This window comes from Mobula birostris, chromosome 17 (assembly GCF_030028105.1).
Source record: "Mobula birostris isolate sMobBir1 chromosome 17, sMobBir1.hap1, whole genome shotgun sequence".
NCBI lineage: Eukaryota > Metazoa > Chordata > Chondrichthyes > Myliobatiformes > Myliobatidae > Mobula > Mobula birostris.
The window spans coordinates 56,222,142-56,246,424 of NC_092386.1; the positions used below are offsets into that span (position 1 = coordinate 56,222,142).

At 41.9% G+C, this 24,283-nt stretch overlaps 1 protein-coding gene across 2 annotated transcripts in view; it reads right to left on the reverse strand.

The window, feature by feature from the left end:
* carm1l (coactivator-associated arginine methyltransferase 1, like) overlaps positions 1-20,118 on the reverse strand; it is a 68,583-nt gene extending 48,465 nt beyond the window's left edge. The window contains exon 1 of one of the 2 annotated variants that reach the window (XM_072281756.1): positions 19,846-20,117. In XM_072281756.1, coding sequence (XP_072137857.1) covers positions 19,846-20,005 — 160 coding nt within the window. In that variant the 5' untranslated portion in view covers positions 20,006-20,117. Of the gene's footprint in view, positions 1-19,845 lie in introns of both variants that reach the window. The other variant, XM_072281755.1, reaches the window with a different exon arrangement.
* Between the last annotated feature and the right edge of the window lie 4,165 nt (positions 20,119-24,283).

Below are 24,283 nucleotides of genomic sequence, written 5' to 3' on the forward strand. Positions count from 1 at the left end.
GACAGCCACAAATAATTTCTATCCATAGGGCAGAAAATACACAGAAGTCACTCAATATGATAACCATACTTCTGCAGTACTGTATTGAATGTCATTGGAAGCACATAAGAATGACAAGAAGGAACCAACTACTAAAAGCAGAGGTAGGAAACAAGTTCCGTCGTTGGTAGGAATGAACTTGTGTACATACACTGGACTTTTGAATTTTATATTATGGAACTTGTTCATATGCAAAGCTGTCAATAAATCAGACATCTGTGAACATGGCATGGCCTTTATACACAGCTGCGTCTTGACATTCTTGTCCACAAAACCACGTTACAGTCGAATGAGCAATGAATAAACAGAGCTGAGGGGAAGGCAGCGTGATTTTTTTTACTCCTGGTATTTTGAAAATGTTCAAAGTAAATTTATTATCAAAGTACATAATTCACTGTATACTCCCCCGAGATTCATTTCCTTGCGGGCATTCACACTAGATACAAAGACAATAAAATCATGAAAAACTACGCACAAAGACAGATGATCAAACAATGTGCGTAAGACAAACTGTGCAATGTCAATAAATAAATAATATCAAGAACACGAGTTGTAGAGTTCTTGAAAGTCAGTCCATAGGTTGTGGAACAATTCAGTGTTGAAGTGAGTGAAGTTATCCATGCTGGTTCAGGAGTCTGATGGTCGAAGGGTAATAACGGTTCCTGAACCTGGTGATTTTGGACCCAAGGCTTCTGTAGCTCCTTCCCAATGGCAGCAGTGAGAAGAGAGCATAGCCCGGATGGTAGGGTCCTTGATGATAGATGCTGCTTTCCCGCGAATGTGTTCAATGGTGGGAAGGGCTTTTCCTGTGATGGACTGGACTGTATTCACTACTTTTTGTAGGCTTTTTATGGACATTGGTGTCTCCATACGAGGCCATGATGCAACTAGTCACATTCTCTCCAATGTGCATCTATAGAAGTTTATCAAAGTTTTACATGATATGATGAATTAGCACAAGTTTCTAAGAAAGTAGAGGCGCTGCTGTGCCTTGTTTGTAATGGTATTTACATGCTGGTCTCAGGACAGAGTCTCTGAAATGATACGCGGAAGAGTTTAAAGTTATTGACTCTCTACCTTCGATCCTCTGGTGAGGACTGGCTCATGGACCTCTGGTTTCCTCTTCCCATAATCAGCTCTTCGGTTTTGCTTACACCAAATTTAAATTGCTGGGCTTGTGTTTAAAGGCCCAAAAATAACCTATAAATAAGTATTTTGATGAGCTTGACGAGAATTTTAAAAATCCAGGTAAAATGTTAAAACAATTTTATGTTCCTTCCATTCTAACAGAAGGCAGGATATTTTTTGCAATGAGAACAAAAACAAGTGAGTTGACCCAAAAAGGTGGGTGAGATTTCTGACCATCATTCCTGAATTCTCAATTTTCCTGTTTTTCATAATCCTCAACAAGAGTAATATAACACATTTACAGCAAAATAATTTGAATTCACTTGAACAAAGGTGCACAGAAGCAATCATATCTCTTCTACTTTTCTTTATCAAATGGCTGAATTATAGCTTAACACTATTTACTCTCTTATTGTCCTCCCTTTCTCTTGAAGCATTCACCTAACAAACAATTCCAACTACAATATTCCGAAGAATTCAGAGCACACAACATATTTCAGTGGTACTAAATCAAAACATTTACTGATTTCATTTACAAATGGACAAGTTCCATTATTATTATTATTATGCCCTTCTGTTTAACCACATCTTGGTCTGTCAAATCCTTATACCACTTTAAATGCAATTAGGGTGAAGGTGTGAACTCGGTAGAACAATACAGCCATTTCCGTATTGTCTGACTCCATAACTCTCAGCTATCATTACTGATTCAGCTTTCAATCTCTTAATACATCACAAATTTATTCTGTCTGGCTTTAAACTTTGAGCCTCCATACCTTGATATTTCTCTGATTATTCTGGTGAATACTCCAAGGTATAGTATTTTCTGTGAAAATTCTTTTTTTTAAAAAAAGCAGCAGATGCTAGAAATCCAAGCAAAAACAGAAAATGCTAGAAATAGTCAGCAGGGCAGGCCATACTGTGGAAGGGAAAATGGAGTCAATGCTTCAACATGGAGACCATTCATCAGAACAGTCTTTATATCTTCATTTTGGCTTGATACCCAATTCTGAACTCCAGACAGAGACTGACCATGGGTCTCTGCAATACTGGGTAGCCACGTTCTTTCTTTGTATCAGTTAGGTGAAGATCAAATTCTTTCAACTTCCTCAGACTCGTATTTTCCAAAAAAAAATCCTATTTATTACTCTCAGACCAACTGAGTGGCCTTGACATCCCACATAATGAGCAATCACCCTGCTCATGGACTGCATGTCCCACTCCCATCATGGAAGGTGCTCAGAGCATCCACATCAGGGCCACCAGAATCAAAAATAGTTATTTCCCCCATCAGACTGGTCAGCACCTTCACCCATTAACCCACCCCTCCACCACTACTTTATCACTTCCTGTCAATGTCACCTTATGTACAGATACTCCTGTACCGAGCAACACACACAAAATGCTGGAGGAACCCAGCAGACCAGGCAGCATCTATAGGAAAAAAGTACAGTCAATGTTTTGGACCCAGACATTTCGGCAGGACTGGAGAAAAAAAGATGAATAGATTTAAAAGATAGGGGAAGGGAGAGAGAAACCAGGAAGGGGGATGGATAAAGTAAAATGAAGTAAAGTGCTGGGAAGTTGATTGGTGAAAGAGATACAGGGCTGGAGAAGGGGGAGTCTGATAGGAGGGAACAGAAGGTCATGGAAGAAAGAAAAGGGGAGATGAGCACCAGAGGGAGGTGTTGGGCAGGCAAGGAGATAAGGTGAGAGAGGGAAAAGGGGATGAGGAATGGTGAAGGGGGGTGGCATTATTGGAGAAATCGATGTTCATGCCATCAAGTTGAAAGCTACCCAGACTGAATATAAGGTGTTGTTCCTCCAACCTGAGTGTGGCTTCATCATGACAGCAGAGGAGGCCATGGATTGACATATTGGAAAGCACCTTTTATGTACATACAATCAATCTATATATATAAATTAGTCTTACATAATTACTTTTATTGCATTCTTTATGCTAGATTCTATATCACAACTCCAGAACTTTTCCCACTCGCATAGTTCCCCCACAACTTCCTTCTCGCTTTCCTGTAACTTACGGTTCAATCATGCATATATAAATCTTTAGTCATAAATATATAATGATGAAAAGCTGAGGCTACATGAACCACTTTTCACACCCTCTGTTCGCGCCCTCCTACTTTCCAAACACATTTAATAACATTACTACCAGCAGCTAAACTTTCATTGCTTGTAATTAATTTATTGTTTGACACCAGCACAAATGCATCCTGAAATTCCACGGAGCCCTTTTCATCATACTATCAGCCTCTGAAATAACTGTGTTAATCAGGCATGACCTATATTAATATACCCATGGCAGTAATCTTTAATCAGCTGACACCCACCTGTTGTGTGTGTGGGTGACGGGGAGGTGTGGAGCTGGTAATAAAGGGGCTCTAAAGCACGATGCCATAACTATATAGTTTATCGGTGGTAACAGTATTCAGAAGAAATCTTTTACTCAGTTCCACCATCTCACTCACTGCCACAGGGAGTAACCAGAAAGAACAGCAGGAAGTTAAACCAGGTGAATTGATGACAGAGAAAGGAATAGAAGGATATTTTAATTGAGTGACATGAAGGGAGGAGGGCTGTGCAACAAAATCACTTTCTGGGTCAGTAGGTTCTACGTAGTATTGATTCTATTAAAAGTTAAGTGATCTCCAGCTATCAGCAAACACAGATTTGGCCAGGAACCTGATGTCAGCTTTATGCAAACAGCTTCATTTTTTTAAGCACACACCTTGGGATTTTGATTGATGAAGGAAAACTAACCATTGTGCAAAATAATTTATTGTACATACTGGCTGACATAAAGGTGAAGAATCTGAATAATATGGAAGTGGGCCATTCAGCTCTGTAAGTCTGTCCAATAGTAAATTAGATTATGGCTCATCTAGAATTTAGATCCAGCTGCTGCTCTTGTTTTAGTGAATTGTAACACCCTTCCATAACAAAACTACCATCAATCTCGAGACTGCAGCTTTCAATTGGTCTGAGGCCTTAACAGATTACTGCAGGTGAGGATGATTTTTCTCATTCTCCCAGGCATCATACATGAAGAGCTTGTCATTAAATTTAGATTTATGGTCTCTGGTCTGTCCACCAAAGGAATTGGTGTCTCTGTCAACTGTTTACACTTCACTAACTATCTCAACTAGATCACCCTTTAATCATCTGCATGGAGGATAGTCTGTGTAAGCTATATCTATGCATTTAACTTGTTTAGCCCAGGTAACACTCTGGTGACTTGTGAGGTGTAATCCCCAGTCCTGGCCCACGTGGCGCTTTATACAGCTTTGCACACTCTCCTCCCGTCCTGCCGAAGGGTTTCGGCCTGAAATGTCGACTGTACTTTTTTCCATAGATGCTGCCTGGCCTGCTGAGTTCCTCCAGCATTTTGTGCGTGTGTGTTGCTCCTCCTGTGTGTTCTAGTCCCCTTGTCTTAAATGTGAAAAGGCCACCAGCATCTTATACGTATTTGTATTAGTTTATAATGAAGGCTTTAATAATTTTCTGCTCATTACAAGCCCTTGGCTCCTCACTAACTACAAAATACTCTGATACGCCTTATGTCCAAACTCTAAGCATACTGTTCAAAAAGAGAAAAGGAAAAGCAGGCCAAAATAAACCAGTTAACCTGAAATCAGCCGTCCAGAAACAGCTGCAATGTGTCAATAAGGAATTGCTGCAGTGCATTCAGAAGATACGTTGTAGGGTAGTAGCAAGTTGCATGGAGGATGGAGAACGGCTTCAAAGAGTAATAGACAGAAGATGAGAAAGGATGAGAACATGGCAAATAGAATATAACAGAAAAAAGTGAGATCATTCACTTGGTAGAGAAAAAAAATTAAAAAGTGACTTTAACAATGGTGAGAGAGTAAGGAGTGTTGTTCAGTGTGTCAATGGACAATAATTATTGGAAGTTAACATGTAGGTACAAGAAGCGAATAATACATTGGCCTTTACTGCGAGAGGTCTGGTGTGAGAGGTCAAATGGCCTCCTCCTATTTGCATTTCTCATATTCTTAAATTAGTAACCACATACTTTCTTCCCCCTTAGCTCTCCACCTTCTGTACCCTAATAAATATCACCCATTCATCTACTCACATAGCCTCTCAATATCTTTCTGGAACTTTCCATTCCTATCTATTTAGTTTATTTGGCCATTTAATTTGATGTCATTAGTAAACTTGACTATGTGGCTCTCAAGTCACTCATCTGTTAGGAATTACTTCCCTCTTATTCTGCCCTCACTCAAGAGTATTCCCTGCTTTCTTAAACTGGACAGACAGACAACGCCAGTCCCGGCATAGCTGTAGCTGAAGACGGTTTTATTATTCCCCAAGACAGTACTTCCCAGTGTTATAACAAAAGGTAGGTTCAAACACTGATCACAACTTACAATGGCTTCTAACTGACTGAAACGTACAAACAATATAAAATGGCCAGCCTGATAACAAAAGCTAATTGCTTAACAATGTGATAATGTGCAAAAGCAGCTGTGAACTAAACAATTAGTAAGAACTGGTAATTAGAGACAAACCGCATCAGGGAAGACATAACACCATTCAGGTGTACATCCAGTTGTCCTACTCTTATCTCCTAACCAAATACTTATCTGGTCAAACACTGCCTCTAATTTTAGATAGAACATTACTGAATACATTCTAGAAGCCCGTAGAAACACTATCTTTTTGAGAAATTTCAAATATACTTCCCATTCTGTCAGATCAGAGGCCAAGGAGGAGTACAGAAAGGACACCACCACTGAAGTACTTCTCGGGGCAACATTAATTTTGGGAGTAGAGCTCCAAGACAGTATCTGTCTCTGGAGCTGTTCAGTAATATTAAATACCTCAAATCCCTCATCTTAATCTGCTGTTGAAATCTTAATTCACACCACCTGGATCCCACAACTCTATATCAATTATCTTCTGGCCTGCCTCTCTCATTCATTTCTGAATAAATGTGAACTCCTCCAAAACTTCCCCAACAAAATGGGCATAATTTTAAGGTGAGTGGAGGAAAGGATAGGGTGGATGTCAGAGTTCTTTACACAGAGAGTGGTGGGTGTATCCAAAGGCAGATACATTAGCGGTATTTAAGAACCTTTTAGAAAAGCACATGAATGATAGGAAAATGGACTATATAGAAGGGAAGGGTCAGAGTTGGGAACACCTTTTTTTTCTAGCAAGTCCACATCAAACATGTGGAGGGTATTTAAAGATGAAAGTTCAATGAAAGGAATGTTTCTGTTAGAAGGAAGGACGGGGATGGAAAGATAGGAGAACCTTGGATATCCAGAGAGGTGATGAATTATTTAGTCAAGAAAAAAAAGGAAAAGAATGTAAAGCTTTGAAAGTTTAGATCAAACAAAGCACATGAGGAGTTTAACGACAGAAAAGAACTAAAGAAGGGAATTAGGAAGGGGCCCATGGCAAGTAGGATTAAGGTGAATCCCCAAGGCATTCAATACATACATCAAGAGTAAGAGGATAACTAGGGAGAGGGAAGGACAAGTCAAAGATAAGGGAGGGGGATATTTCCTTGGATGTGGAGAATGTGAGTGAGGTACTTAATGAGTACTTAGCTTCAGTATTTACCAAGGAAATGCATATGGAGAACTAGGATAAATACATCAGGGTGTTAAGGGGTTAAGGAAGAGGAAGTGTTAGGCCTCCTAATGAGTATTAATGTAGAAAAGTCCCCAGGGCCTGGTGGGATTTACCCCAGGTTATTGAAGGAGGCAAGAGATGAGATTGCTGAGGGCTTGACCAGTATTTTCTTGTCCTCTCTAGCCACAGGAGAGCCCCTGGAGGACTGGTGAGTGCCTAAGGTTGGGAAGGGAAGAAGGGAAAATCCTGGAAACTATAGACCCACGAGTCTCACATCAGTTGTAGGTAAATTCTTAGGGATAGGATATATGAATATTTGGGAACCCATGGCCTAATTAGGGAGAGCCAGCATAGCTTTGTGCAGGTCAGGTCATGTCTTACCAGCTTGAATGAATTTTTTGACAAGGAGACAAGAGAGATTGATGAGAGATGTTGGCTACATGGATTTTAGTAAGGTGTTTGTCAAAGTCCCTCATGGGAAACTAATCCAGAAGATTAAGAGGCATGAGATCTGTAGCAAAATGGTTGTTTGGATTCGGAACTGGCTTGCACATAGAAGACAGAGGGTAGTGGTTGAAGGGTCTTGTTTGAGCTGGAGGTCTGTAACTAGTGGTGTTCCACAGGGATCAGAGCTAGAACCTCTGCTGATTGCGATCTATATAAATGACCTGGTTGAAAATGTAGATGGGTGGATTAGTAAGTTTGTGGATAATACCAAGATTGGCGGAGTTGTGGATAGTGCAGAAGACTGGCAAAGAATACAGTGCAATATAGATCAGTTGCAAATACGGGCAGACAAATGGCAGATAGAGTTTAAGTCAGATAAATGTGAGGTGTTGCAGCTTGGTAGGGCAAATGCAACGAGACAGTATGCTGCTAAATTGTTGCTGAGCAGAGAGATGTTGGGATCCAAGTTCATAGCTCCCTGAAAGTGGCCACGCAGGTCAATAAGGTGGTTAAGAAGGCTTATGGAATGCTTGCTTTCATTATTCAAAGCATTGAGTTCAAAAGTCAAGAGGTTATGTTGCAACTTTATAAAACTCTAGTTCAGCCACATCTGGAGTATTGTGCACATTTCTGATCATCCCACTATAGGAAGGATATTGAGGCTTCGGAGAGGGTGCAGAAGAGGTTTATCTGGATGCCGCCTGGTTTAGAGGCATGTGTGAATATGAAAGGCTAAATAAACTTGGGTTGTTTTCTCTGGAGTGACAGAGGCAGAGGGGAGATCTGATGGAGGTTTATAAGATTATGAGAGGCATAGATAGAGTAGACAGGGAGTATCTGTTTCCCAGGGTAGAAATGTCTCATATCCGAAGGCATGCATTGAAGGTGAGAGAGGGTAGGTTCAACAGGGATGCGAGGGCTAAGTTTTCTTTACTCAGAGAGTCATGGATAACTGGAATGTGTTGCCTGGTATGGTGGGAGAGGCAAATACATTAGAGGCTTTTAAGAGATGTTTGGATAGGCACATAGATGTAAGGAAGATGGAGGGATATAGACATTGTGTAGGTAGGAGGATTAGTGTTTTGGACATTTTTCATTTGCTTTTTAGCTGGTTCAGCACAACATTATGGCCTGAATGGCCTGTTCCTGTGCTGTACCGCTCTATGTTCTAAATGGTTGGCATAATATCGTGTGCTGTAATGTTCTGTTCTATATCCTAATTCTCACCAGATCCACATAACAAATGTCTGCTTCCTGAACTATGATGGTCTTGGATTTAGAATGTTTCAATTTTTACCCATGTTTTTAAATCCTTCCATCGTATCTTCCCCTCCTACATCTATAACCGCACAGTCCTATCGCCCTTAGACTCTTGTGCATTTCTAAAGTTAATTTTATCCCAGCCAGTTAAGGAGCGAGTGACAAAGAAGTGTATTTGTGCTTGTACTGAATGTAAGATTTTAGTGTTATAAACATAACTTTACCAGTGCCAATATTTCTGTATGACGCACTAGAGAAGTTCAAGAGAAAAAGATCAATACACCTCTAAGGTGGTATAACAGGAACAGGTGACATTTATTGGAAACCAGAGCATTTGAAACATGCAGGAGGTAAGACGAGCATCAGAGGAAGTGAAAGCTTTAATTTGAAATTATACATGAAGAACAGGATCAATAAACTTGATGAAATTGAATCAAGTTTTGCTGAAATAATTCAGATTTCCAATGCAACAGTTATCTACAAGAGAAATTTGAACAGAAATAAATTGGAGTTTGCGATGGATCATATAGACTGCTTTTAATTTATTCCGCGCAGACTCGAATAACTTTAATAATATCAAGAAGATTTTTCAAATATATACTTAGATAATTTAAATTGCAGATTACAGAATCTTATTTGCAATTTCAAAGTATTTTTGTGAATTATACAGAACTTGACATCAGTTATTTCTCTTGAGATTTGAGACGCCTTTACATTTAATTGGCAGCTATTAAAGGAAATGCCAACTATTGCGTATTAGTTCATACAATAAATCAGTGCAATAATAACTCAGCAGAGATGACATTATCAAGCATCGTAAGCAACTGGTAACTTAGAAGAATTCTCTGAGACAGCACTCCACAAGGTAAAAGGCACAATTGGATTGGATTGCGTAGAGAGAGAGAAAGAGTTTAAAAGAAGCAAGTGGGGCAGTCGGCACATTTTGCATGCCACAGTTCCCAAGGAAACATTGGATTGGGCATAATTAGGCACTTGGGAAAATCCAAAATGTAAGTTAGCTATAAGCAGAGTGGCCATTGTGCGAATGGGCCAGTATTAGAGTAGGGAGCTGAGGCTTTGGCTCATCGAGGTTTCAGCGAGGAGAGGCATAGGCAGTAGGTAATTTTTTTTCACTATTTATTCTTTATTTCCTTCTTGTTGCACGCCTACAGCAGTGGAGATGCCAGGCAGGATACTGGAATGTTCCTCTTGTGGGATGTGGGAAGGCAGGGAGACCTCGAGTCTCCCTCATGACTGCACTCGCAAGAAGTGCATCCAGCTGCAGCTTTTAACAGACTGTGTTAAGGAGTTAGAGCTGGAACTTGATAAACTCTGGATCATTCAGGAAGCCCAGGGGTTGATAGACAGGACATATATGGAGGTAGTTACACCTAAGGTGTAGGACCCAAGTAACTGGGTGACCGTCAGGAGGAGGGAATAGGGATAGGGAGTGCGGAATACTTCTGTGGCTGTTCCCTTCAAAAACAGGTATACTGCTGGGGGTGGGGGTGGGGGTTGGGGTGGGAATGACTTGAAAAGCCACAGCAGTCAGGTCTCTGGCACTGAGTTTGGGTCTGTGGCTCTGGGGGGGGGGGGGAGAGGCGAAGAAGAGGTGAGAGGTGAGCATTATTAAGTGGGAGGGTGAGTGGCCAGGGATCATTATCTGCATCAGTACGAATGACATGGGTAGGAGGGGTGACGAGGTCCTGCAAAGTGAGTTCAGGGAGTTAGACGCTAAGTTAAAGGACAGGACACCCAAGGTTGTGATCACAGGATTGCTACCTGTGCCACGTGCTAGTGAGGGCACACACAGGATGGTCATACAGTTTAACACATGGCTAAGGAGATGGTGCAGGAGGGAGGGCTTCAGATTTTTAGATTACTAAACTCTCTTCTAGGGAAGGTGGGGCCTGTACAGAAGGGATTGTTTGCACCTGAACTGCAGGGGGACTACTATTCTTACGGGAAGGTGTGTTAATGCTGCACTAGTGGGGGAGGAGGGTTTAAATTAGAGTTGCAGGGGGATGGGAACCAGAGCACCAGGACAGATAGTAGAGTGGTTGTGGAGAAAGTTGTTGTTAAGCCTACAATCAAAGTTAGGATCAAAGTGGGGCTAATGTTCTGAGCTGTGTATATTTCCATGCAAGGAGTATTGTCGGAAAGGCGGATGAGCTTAGGACATGGATCAGCCCTTGGAATTATGGCATTGTAGCCATTAGTGAGTCTTGGCTGCAGGAGGGGCAGGACTGGTAGCTCAGTGTTCTGGGGTTCCGTTGTTTTACACATGATAGAGTAGGAGGGATTAAAGGTGGACGGGTGGCATTACTGTCAGGGAAAATGTCGTGACAGTGCTCTTTCAACAGACTGAAGAGCTTGTCTAAGGAGGCTTTATGGGTAGAACTGAGGAATAAGAAAGACATGACTATGTTAATGGGCTATATTACAGGCCACCGGACAGTCTGTGGGAATTAGAGGAACAAATTTGTAGAGAGATCGCAGACAATTACAAGAAACATAAGGTTGTGATAGTAAGTGATTTTAATAACCCACATATTGACTGGGACTCCCATGATGTAAAAGGGCTGGATGGGAAAAAGTTTGTCAAATATGTTCAGGGGAAAGCCTCCTTAATGAGCATACGGAAGTCCCAAATCAACAGAGTGTGATGCCAGATCTCCAATTAGGGCAGGTGACAGAAGTTGTAGGGGAACAACTTTGCATCTAGTGACCATAATGCCATTAGCTTCAACGTAATCATGGAAAAGGACAGATCTGGTCCTCTGGTTGAGATTCTAAATTGGAGGACGGCCAATTCTGATGGTATTAGAAAGGATCTGGCAAGTGTGTATTGAGACAGGTAGTTTTCTGGTAAAGCTGTACTTGGTAAGTGGAAGACCTTTAAAAGTGGAATTTTGAGAGTTCAGAGTTTGTACGTTCCTGTTAGGATAAAAGCAAGGGTGACAGGTTTAGGGAACCTTGGTTTTGAGAAATATTGAAAAAGGAGGAGGTGCATAGCAGGTATAGGCTGGTAGGACCAAATCAAGTACTTGAGGAATACAAGAAAAGCAACAGAATACTTAAGAAGGAAATCAGGAGGGCAAAAAGAAGGCACGAGGTTACTCTAGCAGACAAGGTGAAGGAGAATCCTTAGGGCTCCTACAGGTATACTAAGAGCAAAAGGAGAACAAGGGACAAAACTGGTCCTCTGGAAGATCAGTGTGGTAATCTATGCATGGAGTCAAAAGAGATGGGAGAGATATTAAATCAGGGGTTCCCAACCTGGGATCCACAGACCCCTCGGTTAATGGTAGGGCTCCATGACATAAAAAAAGGTTGGGAACCCCTGGCTTACATGTATTTTTTGCATCTGTATTTACTCATAAGATGGACACAGAGTGAGGCAAAGCAGCAGCTAGGTCATGGACCCTATATAGATTACAGAGGAAGTGTTTGCTGCCTTGAGGCAAATTAGGGTGGATAAATTCCCAGGGCCTGACAATGTGTTCCCTCGGACCCTACGCAAAGCTAGTGCAGAAATTCCAGGGGCTCTAGTAGAAATACTTAAGACATTCTTAGCCACGGGTGAGATGCGGGAGGATTGGAAGATAGTTAATGTTGTTCTGTTATTTAAATAAGACTCTAAGAATGAGTCAGGAAATTATAACCTGACATCAGTAGTAGAAAAGTTATGGATTCTAAGGGACTGCACATATAAGGATCTGGATGGACAGGGACTGATTAGGGAGTGTCAACATGGGTTTGAGCATGGTAGGTCATGTCTACCCAATCTTATAGAGTTTTTCGAGGAAGTTACCAGGAAAGTTAATGAAAGCAAGGCAGTGAATGTTGTCTACATGGACTTCAGCAAGGCCTTTGACAAGATCCCACATGGGAAGTTGGTCAAGTTGTTTTAGTTGCTTGGCATTCAAGACGACGTAGTAAACTGGATTAGACATAGGATTCACCAGAGGAGCAGGGAGTGGTACTAGATGGTTGCCTCTCTGAACAGAGGCCTGTGACTAGTGGTGTGCCGCAGGAATCAGCGCTGGGACCGTTATTGTTTGTCATCTATATCAACAATCTAGAGGATGATGATAATGTGGTAAACTGGATCAGCAAATTTCCGGATGACACCATGATTAGAGGTGTAGTGGGTAGCGAGGAAGACCATCAGAGCTTGCAGTAAGATCTGGATCAGCTGGAAAAATGGGCTGAAAAATGGCAGATGGAATTTAATGTAGACAAGTGTGAGGTGTTGTACTTTGGGAGGTCCAACCATGGTTGGTCTTTCACTGTGAGCAGTAGGGCACTGAGGAGTGCAGTAGAACAGAGGGATCTGGGAAAACGGATCTATAAGTCCTTTAAAATGGCATCACAGGTAGATAGTGTCATAAAGAAAGCTTTTGGCACATTGGCCTCCATAAATCAATGTATTGAGTACAGGAGTTGGGATGTTATGTCGAAATTGTATAAGATGTTGGTGAGGCCCAATTTGGAGCATTGTGTGCAGTTTTGGTCGTCTACCTAAAGGAAAGATGTAAATAAGATTGAAAGAGTAGAGAGAAAATTTACAAGGATGTTGCCAGGACTTGAGGACCTGAGTTATAGGGAAAGATTAAATAGATTCAGACTTCATTCCCTGGAATGTAGAACATCGACGGGAGATTTGATAGAGTATACAAAATTATGAAGGGTATAGACAGGGCTTTTTCCACTGAGGTTGGGTGAGACTACAACCAGAGGTTATGGGTTAAGGGTGAAAGGTGAAATGTTTAAGGGGAACATCTTCATTCAGAAGGTGGTGAGAATGTGGAACAAGCTGCCACCGCAACTGGGAGATGTGGGCTCAATTTTGACATTTAAGAGAAACTTTGATAAGTACATGGATGTGAATGTTACGGAGAGCTATAGTTGGGTGCAGGCCGAAGGGACTAGACAGATTAACTGTTTGGTACAGACTAGATGGGCTGAAGAGCCTGTTTCTGTGTTGTAGTGTTCTTTGACTCTGATTATTAACCAATATTTTAAACATTTTCTACTACATAGAATACAAAGATTGGAACATGCTGAGTAAGACACATTGTAAAACACCCTTCAGCCACTGAGCTCAACCAACCATAAATCACCCACATTCCCATTAACTAACAACGCCCCAATGGAATTTTACAGCTGTCAACTGACTTACACACATTGTTGGGATGAAAGGAGCACCTGGAAGAAGAAAACCAAGCTGACACACAAAAACATGCAAACACAGCAAAGGCAGCATCCAAAGTCAGGGCACTGACCTCTCTAACTTCCGTTAATGCCCCACCTCCCCCTCATACCCCATCTGTTATTTATTTATTATTTTATATATCTATATTCTTTTTCCCTCTCTCTCCTTTTTCTCCCTCTGTCCCTCTCACTATACCCCTTGCCCATCCTCTGGGCTTCCCCCCTCCCCCTTTCTTTCTCCCTAGGCCTCCCGTCCCATGATCCTCTCATATCCCTTTTGCCAATCAACTGTCCAGCTCTTGGCTCCATCCCTCCCCCTCCTGTCTTCTCCTATCATTTTGGATCTCATCCTCCCCCTCCCACTTTCAAATCTCTTACTATCTCTTCTTTCAGTTAGTCCTGACGAAGGGTCTCGGCCTGAAACGTCGACTGTACCTCTTCCTAGAGATGCTGCCTGGCCTGCTGTGTTCACCAGCAACTTTTATGTGCGTTGCTTGAAATTCCAGCATCTGCAGATTTCCTCCTGTTTGTGTTGCTAAATTGGGGTTACCCGATCTACAGGGCAGCAGCTCCACTAGCTGCACTACAGACCTATTGCAGTTGCCTTGGCAATGTACCCGGATCAATTTTTTCTGTAATCCAGTAAGTAGCCCACCATGGTGAAGCTCAGAGTAGAGTGCACCTTGACAGTCTGGTGTAGATGTGTGAATATTGTGGTCCACCCAGATGAACGTAATCTCAGTACTGGACATGGACCTTGACATGAATCAGTCTTTCCTGCCAGTGGACTTCAGGGATCTTGCAGAAGCAGTGCTGCTGATAATTTACCAGCGAGCAGAACAACTTGTGTGAATCCAAAACTCAGAATTACTTCCATTACCCAGACAAATAAAAGATCGTGTTTGAGAAAGTGGGCCATAGGTAAAACACGTTGGAGCCAAAATATAGGAGGTAGTTTACAGAACCAAGCAAGGATTTTACTTTTCACTTTCCCCTGCTTTTTGAGTAAAATGTCTATTACTTGCCCTGTCCTCCCCAGCTCCTCAATTTCCTAATTACAGTCACAGTACAAGGTCAGATTCATGTAACTTTGGCATAGCTCATTCTCAGCTGTACCCTTGTTACCTGTGCACCTCAAAGCTATTATCTTTCATTTCTCATGTATTTCAACATCACACAAATGTCTCCAGTGCAAACGGCTGTTCTGCACTCTGGTAATCAAGAGAGAATATCCAAGCTGAAAAATGAAGGGCATTTACAATTCCAGAGGCGTAAAAGCAAAATCTTGGAATTTAGTTGGGCTCCCTGTAGCTACTCCTCTCCATCAGTCTGGTTGTGTTGATAAGACCAAATATAATCACCAGGAAATAACTTCTTCACTACAGACCCCAACATATCATCCTCTCTACAAAGCACTGGAAGAACTCAGCAGGTCATGCAGCATCTGTAGTACTGATGCCGGGTTTTGATCTGAAATGTAACAATTTCTTTCTTCCCACAGAAGCTGCCTGACCCACTGTGTTCCTCTGGCACATCATCTGTTGCTCCAGATTCCGGCATCTGCAATCTCTCAGTATGCTAGCTGGACGGTTGTATGTTGTGTGAAATTAAGGCAAAAATGAATTATATATTCTTATATTTAATTCATTTTAAAAGATTTACAATCCATTCAATTTTTAAATCATTCACTTTTGAACCATCAGATTCTTGAACCACCTTAATTCAACCTCAGCAATGGAGAACTGTGGACGACTTCTTGCCTGATCATAGACTTGTCTCTGTGCCTTTTTTTTGCACTAATGTTTGTTTTTGAAGTCTTTTTCTCTTCTCACTGTCTTGCATAATTTATATTCTGTGTGTTGTCTCTACTTACATGTTTGTGATGTTACTTCAAGGTTTCTCCTTGTACCTGTATCAGTATACATGTGCACATGACAATAAACTCCACGACATGAAATGAGTGTTACAAATTCCAAAAACTATTTTTTTAATTCAGGAGAGGTATTAAGCAGCAATGTTTTAGCATGCAATCATTACAGGAAGCTTAACTTGAGCATTTACAGTATCAGTACGCAATTCTTGTGAAAATATTATATTATAAGGCTCCGGAACCTGGGCCTTAGTACTCAGATCTGCAGCTGGATCTTCAAGACAGGACCCAGGCTGTAAAAATTGGGGACAAGCTCTCCTCTACCATCACTCTGAGCACCGGTGCCCCACAAGGCTGTGTACTCAGCCCTCTGCTGTACTCACTGTACACCCATGATTGTGTAGCCAAGTTTCCATCAAACTCAATATATAAGTTTGCTGATGAAACAACAATTGTAGGCCGTATCTCCGGTAATGATGAGTTTGAGTACAGAAAGGAAATTAAGAACCTGGTGGCATGGTGCGAAGACAATAACCTATCCCTCAACGTCAACAAGATGAAGGAATTGGTTGTTGACTTCAGAAGTTCTGGAGTAGCGGACTGCACGACCCAATTTACATCGGTGGTGCGCAAGTGGAACAGGTCAAAAGCTTTAAGTTCCTCGGAGTCAGTATCACAAATGACCTGACTTGGTCCAACCAAGCAGAGTTCACTGCCAAGAAGGCCCACTAGCACCTCTACTTCCTGAGAAAACTAAAGAAATTTGGCCTGTCCCATAAAACCCTCACTAATTTTTATAGATGCACCATAGAAAGCATTCTTCTAGGGTGCATCACAACCTGGTATGGAAGTTGTCCTGTCCAAGACTGAAAGAAGCTGCAGAAGATCGTGAACACGGCGCAGCAAATCACACAAACCAATCTTCCGTCCTTGTACTCACTTTACACCGCACACTGTCGGAGCAGTGCTGCCAGGATAATCAAGGACACGACCCACCCAGCCAACACACTTTTTGTCCCTCTTCCCTCTGGGAGCAGGCTCAGGAACTTGAAGACTCGTATGGCCAGATTTGGGAACAGCTTCTTTCCAACTGCGATAAGACTGCTGAATGGATCCTGACCCGGATCTGGTCCATACCCTCCAAATATCCGGACCTGCCTCTCGGTTTTTTTGCACTACCTTACTTTCCATTTTTCTACTTTCTACTTATGATTTATAATTTAAATTTTTAATATTTACTAATTTTTTACTATTTTTAATATTTTTAATATTTAATATTTGTAATCCAGGGAGCGGGAAGCGCAGAATCAAATATTGCTGTGATGATTGTACGTTCTAGTATCAATTGTTTGGCGACAATAAAGTATGAAGTATAAAGTATCTGAAGTTTGTATTTTAGAAAACAAATCCTGGAGGGACAGAATATTGGAAATCAGGTTTAATATCACTTGCATACGTCATGAGATTTGTTGTTTTATTGCAGCTGTACACTGCAATGCATAACAATAAAAACTATAAATTACAGTAAGAAATTACAGCACAAAAGGAGAGCATAAAAAGAAAAAAATAGTGAGGTAGTATACATGGGTTCATTGTCCATTTGGAGGTCTGATAGGGGTGGGGAAGACACTATTCCTAAAATGTTGAGTGTCTCTCTTCAAGCTCCAGTACCTCCTCTTCCATTGTATCAGTGAGATGAGGGCATGTCCTGGGTAACGGGAGTTCTTTATAATGGATGCTGCCTTTTTGAGGCATCGCCTTTTGAAGGTGTCCTCGATGCTGGGGAGGCTAGAGCTCATGATGGAGCCTGCTGAATCTGCAACCTTCTGCAATATTGTGCAGTGGCTCCTCCATGCCAGATGGTGATGCAACCAGTTAGAATGATCTCCATGGTACATCTCCAGAAATTTGCGAGAGTCTTTGGTGACATACCAAGACTCCTCAAATTCCTAATTAAATATAGCCACTGCTGTGCCTTCTCTGTAATTGTATCAATAAGTTAGGCCCAGGATAGATCCTCAGAAGTGTTGACACCCTGGAAATTGCAACTGCTCATCCACTGCACTACTGCTCCCTTGATGATGACTGGGGTGTGTTCCCTCAACTTCCCCTTTCTGAAGTCCACAATCAATTCCTTGGACTTACTGGCATTGAGTGCAAGATTGTTGAAATCAACAAATCAACCACTCAACCAACTGATCACCAAGTCAAGTCGCTTTTATTGTCATTTCAACCATAACTGCTGGTACAGTACACGGTAAAAACGAAACAACAATCCTCCAGGACCATGGTGCTACATGAAACAATACAAAACTACACTAGACTACGTGAAACAACACAAAACTACACTAGACTATGTGAAACAACTCAAAGCTACACTAGACTATGTGAAACAACACAAAACTTCATTAGACTTCAGGCCTACACGGGACTACATAAAATGCACAAAACAGTGCAAGACAGTACAATAATTAATAAACAAGGCAATAGGCACAGTAAAGGACAATTTACAATATAATAATAAATGATGTAAATGTAAATGTAAAACAATGTTTTAGCAGGAATTGAGAAAGAAATGAGCAAAAATTGCAAAGGGAGTGGAGTGGTGTTTAATGGTGTGTGTGTAGGTGGGTTGGTGTCAGACTAGACTCTGGGAATTGAGGAGTCTAATGGCTTGGGGGAAGAAACTGTTACACAGCCTGGTCGTGAAAGCCCGAATGCTTCGATACCTTTTGCCAGATGGCAGGAGGGAGAAAAGATTGTATGAGGGGTGCATAGGGTTCTTCACAATGCTGTTAGCTTTGCGAATGCAGTGTGTGGTGTAAATGTCTGTAATGGCGGCAAGACAGAAGAGTTGAGAGACCAGTTGAGTCATTGGCAAATTTACAGATGGCGTTTGAGTCATGCCTTGCCACACAGTCATGGGTGTAGAGAGAGTACAGCAGTGGGCGAAGCACACATCCTCGAGGTGCGTCAGTGTTGATTGTCAGCGAGGATCACACTGACTGTGGTCTCTCAATGAGGAAGCGAAGAATCCAGTTGCAGGGAAAGGTACAGAGACCTAGGTTTCTGGAGCTTGTTGATTAATACTGAGGGTACAATGGTGTTGAAGGCTGAGCTGTAGTCAGTAAACAGCCTGATGTAGGTATTGCAAGGGCCAGCGGAGAGTCAGTGACATTGCATTCGCTGAAGACTTACTGTGGTGGTAGGCAAATTGCAGTGTGTCCAGGTCCTTGCTTAGGCAGGAGTTGATTCTGTTCATAAGCAACCTCTCAGAGCTCTTCATCACAGTATATGTCAGTGCCACTGGATGATAGTGGTTGAGGCCACTCACGCTGCTCTTCTTGGGCATGGGTATGATTGTTGCTCTTTCGAAGCAGGTGGGAACCTCCAACAGCACCAGTGAGAGATCACAGATGTCCTTGAACACTCCCACCAGTTGGTTGGCACAGGTTTTCAGTGCCTTACCAGGTACACCATCAGGGCCTGACAGCATGCAAGGATTCGCCTTCTTGAAAGAACTTCAGAAGCTTTAAGTTACCACTCTACATATAAGTTGTTGTCAGTTTCACTGCGTAAGACAAACACACGCTGACAGCACCTCGTGATTACAAACGTAAACTGCAACCGCTATTGTATCAGCAATTGTGGGTTGGATCTGCAGACAGGGATTTGTAGCATGTTCATCCCTACCCGACGAATTGTCGTTGTTAGTCTCCTACTGACGTCATATTGTGAATTTCAAATCACAAAATTCGCAGTTACATTACCTCTGACTGTATATTTTAAAAACACGACGAAATGAGCCAAATACCTCACTAAGTGATTAAGTGCTCACAGAATGGTGTTAGATAACTCCAGATGAATACCCAGGCAGAGATTGGCGACTATCAGCTACCGATCGAGAGTCTGAAATGTTCTGAAGTTAGGGGTGCGGTAAGACGCTTTCCTCACCCCTACAACCGGAAGATAATTTTGATATGGCATGAAATACTCAGGCGTACTCTAAGTAATATGGGTGCTTACTAACCTTCCCAATAACTAAAGCAGGACTGCGCCCGCCCATTTGCCTCCTGCCATTTAAAATACACACAATAGAGCCCACACAGGATCTGCAGGAGAAGGTTGCACGTTAGTGCAGGCTCGACGTCTACCTGCGGCGCATGGAGCACGCATTGGCAATTGCAGTGTACGAGGCAGAGGGAAGTAAACTGCCGGGAGCCTGTGATCCAGCTGCAGCTAAAGGCAGCAAAACTTACCGTCAATCACGCGCAGTTCCGCTCCCCCCTCCTCTGTTTCCACTAGCAGTTTCAGTGGCTGTTCACTCTGCAGCGAATTGGAGAAATGAACTCCCCCCTTCTGATCCTCCTGGACGAAGAACAACGAGACACTGTGCTGCTGCTGAGCCGAGCTGGCCATAACCAGGCGAGACACCGACGACAGCACTGAGGCGACTCCGAGAAACCGGCGACTGGAGGACGACGGAAACGCCAGCCTTGTTCGGAGAGATCCGCTGGACACCTTCCGTCCCCTGCTGGTGAGATCGGCCCACTGACGGCGCACAGTCCCGGCACCAGCACCAGCACCAGCACCACCTCGCCCTGACACGGAGATTGCAACGCTAGGCGGGCAGTTCGGATCTGCAAACCGATCAAACCTCGTCATAATGAATGGAATTGATCGTTTTAAATCAAGCCAGTAAGGCACTGGAGCAAGAGCCTGGAGATCATTGTGGATTTAACCTCTTCCACCCTAGAAATGGAGTTGGGCAAACACTTGGTTAGGATGGAGATTGTAGATGCTGGAACCTGGAGCAATAAACAATCAGCTGGAAGAACCCAGCAGTTCCAGCAGGATCTGTGGGAGAAGAAAAAAAACTCGTGAAGCAAGGTGCAGCTGTCTCCATCTTCACACTCCTTCCTTCACCTTGCTCCATCTGAACACACACACACACACTTTTCCTTTTTCCCTTTGTCAGTATCCATCTATCATTCACCTGTCACAGATTTCCATCTCCTATGCTGCTCACCTCTGCCATCCGGCACTACGTGCACCTCAGTCCACCAATCACCTCAGAGTCCTTCCTCGCCTCTCCCATCCTCTTGTCCGCTGGCCATCTCGCCTCACCTCGCCACTCCACTCTCAGTCCCGAAGCAGGGTTTTAACTGAAAATGCTGACAATTCCTTTCCTCCCACAGATGCTGCTTGATCTGTGGAGTTCTCCCAGCAGATTTGTTTGTTCCTTGGTTGGGATGCATTGGGGAAAAATTAAATATCCTTGGTTTAAGGCTGATAACTTCAAGGTGTTCAAGGTGTTCTCACTGCAATGTTTTGAATGTTTATCTTCATTAATATTATTGGGTGCAATTGGAATTGATGTGGTTAATTTGCTGTTCGGAGACCAAATGATTCTGCCACTGAGTTGGATGAGAGATCTGGCAGATCAAGATATTACAGAGAGCAATAGCAGATGTACCGTATTCATTTTTTTAAAGAAACTTGTCTCGTTAAACTAAAACTCCACAATAATTTAAAGTGAAAATCACTTAAACAGTGTCTTTAACTGACCACAGAACCTTGTCTAGATCTTATCCCCATGGTCATTCTGTTTTTTTCCCTATCAAAGATATTGTCACTAGCCCACCCTCTCTGCAATCTTAACAAGCTTCTCTTCTTCCCAGTTCTGCCAAAGGATCTTTGACCTGAAGCATTAACCCTTCACTGATGCAGCCTGACCTACAGAGCATTTCCAGCATTTTCTATTTTAACTTTAGATTTCCAGTATCTCAGGTTTTTGTAATGATCTTCACTTAAGCCCTTCCAACTGATGAACATTTCTATCTTCCTGTTGTCTTGACTTCAGCCTCTGACAAGGGTCTGTGACTCTATAATAGTTCCTGAGACAGGAGTTCTCACAAGATGTCAGAGCAGAGCAAAACCAACAGATGAGAGTTGATCACTCCATTTCCATTTCACCTGTTGGGAAATTTAAAGAGCTAATGCAGAGAGTGAACTGGTCTGCAGAACATATTAAAAAAAGAAAAACATGTTTTCAGTCTTCACCTGTGAATCTTCTGGGGTCATCTATTATGTTTGGTGCTCCCGATGTGGCCTCCTGTACATTGGCAAAAAAGATCATAAATTGGCGAACCGCTTCATTGAGCAGCTCTGTTCTAGCTGCCAAAAGCAGAAATTCCTGGTGGCCAAACATTTTAATTCCGATTCACATTCCCATTCTGACATGTCAGTCCATGGTCTCTTCTACCTCCACAATGAGGCTGCTCCCAGCTTGGAGGAGCAACACCTTATGTACCATCTGGGTAGCCTCCAACCTGATGACAGGAATATCGATTTCTCCTTAGAACCATAGAACCATAGAACATTACAGCACAGAAACAGGCCTTTTGGCCCTTCTTGGCGGTGCCGAACCATTTTTCTGCCTAGTCCCACTGACCTGCACCTGAACCATATCCCTCCATACACCTCTCATCCATGTACCTGTCCAAGTTTTTCTTAAATGTTAAAAGTGAGCCTGCATTTACCACTTCATCTGGCAGCTCATTCCACACTCCCACCACTCTCTGTGTGAAGAAGCCCCCCCAATGTTCCCCGTTCACCCTTAACCCATGTCTTCTGTTTTTTTTCTCCCCCAGCCTCAGTGGAAAAAGCCTGCTTGCATTCACTCTATCTATACCCATCATCATTTTATATACCTCTATTAAATCTCCCCTCATTCTTCTACGCTCCAGGGAATAAAGTCCTAATCTATTCAACCTTTCTCTGTGACTCAATTTCTCAAGTCCTGGCAACATCCTTGTAAAAAAATTCTGGTAAAAAATCCTTCTGGTAAAAAAATGTTTTCCTCCCTCTTCTTCTATTCCCCACTCTGGCCACCTGCTTATCCCTTTGTCCTGGTCCCCTCTTCCTTGCCTTTCTCCTATGGGCCACTCTCCTATCAGATTCCTTCTTCTCTAGCTCTTTACCTTTCCCACCCACTTGGTTTCACCTATCATCTTCTATCTATCCTCCTTCTCCCTCTCCCCCCCCCCCCACTTTTTAAATTCTGGCACCTCCCCCTTCCTTCTCAGTCCTAAAAACGTTGACAGTTTATTCATTTCCATAGATGCTGCTTAACCTGCTAAATTCCTCCAGCACTTTGTGTGTGTGTTGCTTTGTGATAGCTTCGTGTTTTTAATTTTCCCCAAAATATAGTGTAGGAATTACATGGCATTTCATTTTAATTCTTTTTAAAAATCAAATATATTTATTGCAATATGAAGTTAGCCTAATGTGACAAAAAAAAAATCCCTTGCCATAATTTTGCTGGAAGTTTGGAAGTGTGCCGGAAGGACTCATCAGGTGAAGACATGGTGGGACGAGGCACAGGGAACATCCAGAATGCCTGTTAAAGTGGGAGCTGGGAATCAGACAAAAGAAGACAGTCAGCTGTAAAAACCTAATAACACTTCTAGGGGGATGTGAATCTTTGGCATTCATTATCCTGGAGAGTTGTGGATGTGGGATTCATTAAATATTTTCAAAACTGGGAGGGATTATTGGATTATGCGGATCAGGCAGGAAAGTAGAGTTGAGACTAAAGATCAGATTTGCTGTGATTCTATTGAATGGAACAGCAATGGACCTTGTATATCTTTCTTAGTTGCATGCTCCATGCTCACATATAACTGCTAATTCCATGAGCTCTAACCTTGTTAACCTCTTTCCTGTTGGCAATTGAAACACATTATATTTGAAACAATTCTAACATTCTTATTGAAGGTGTTTTGAAAGTCCAAATGCACAGCCTCTAGCTGCCCTCATCTATTCTAATAGATTCATCCTTAAAGAACTTTGATAGATTAGTTAAAGTAATTTCACATTAACTCTATTCAATCATATTATTTATTTTTTTTGTAATTTATTTTTTGTTGAAATTCAGCATCACACAAACATTTCCATAAGATGTATTTTAGATACTGTATGTATATATCATATGTTCCTGTTTGCCACAAATCTCCACATAGTATTTATCTGAGGTATACACTTATAGAAGAGAAAGAACAAACAAGAAGAAAACTGTGTACAAGTAGGGAGTGATCTCTTTTTTACAACATATTCATTGATTTGTGAGAATAATGTAGTTAAACCATTTTCCCCAGTATGAATCAAATTGTTCCAATTTATGATTGACAGATGCTGTTATCTTCTCCATTTTGTAAGTATCCATTGTAATTTTCATCCATGTGTTTAAAGTTGGGCTCTCCTGTGATAACCATTTCCTGGTAAGAGTCTTTTTACCAGCCACCAACAGTATATTCATTAAATATTTATCTCTTTTCAACCATTTTTTAAATATATATATTTTTATTGAGTTTTCAAACTTGGTTACATGGAATAATAATATCGACCCCCCCCCAACCCTCCCCCCCCGATACATATCCCTACCTAAAAGAAAAGAAAGAAAAAGAAAAAAAAAAGAAAGAAAGCCTGCCTGGGTATTGGAAGGTCTCCACATGCTCCATGGAATTCAAAATAAATTTAATATATTTATTTGTTTCTTTCCCCAAAGGACCAACATCTTTATCATCGGAGCACCTATATATACAATCCTATCTTTTGTAAATAAGGGTGCCAAATATTCAAAAATGTATCATATTTATCTCTTAAATTACAATTAATTTTTTCAAGTGGAATACA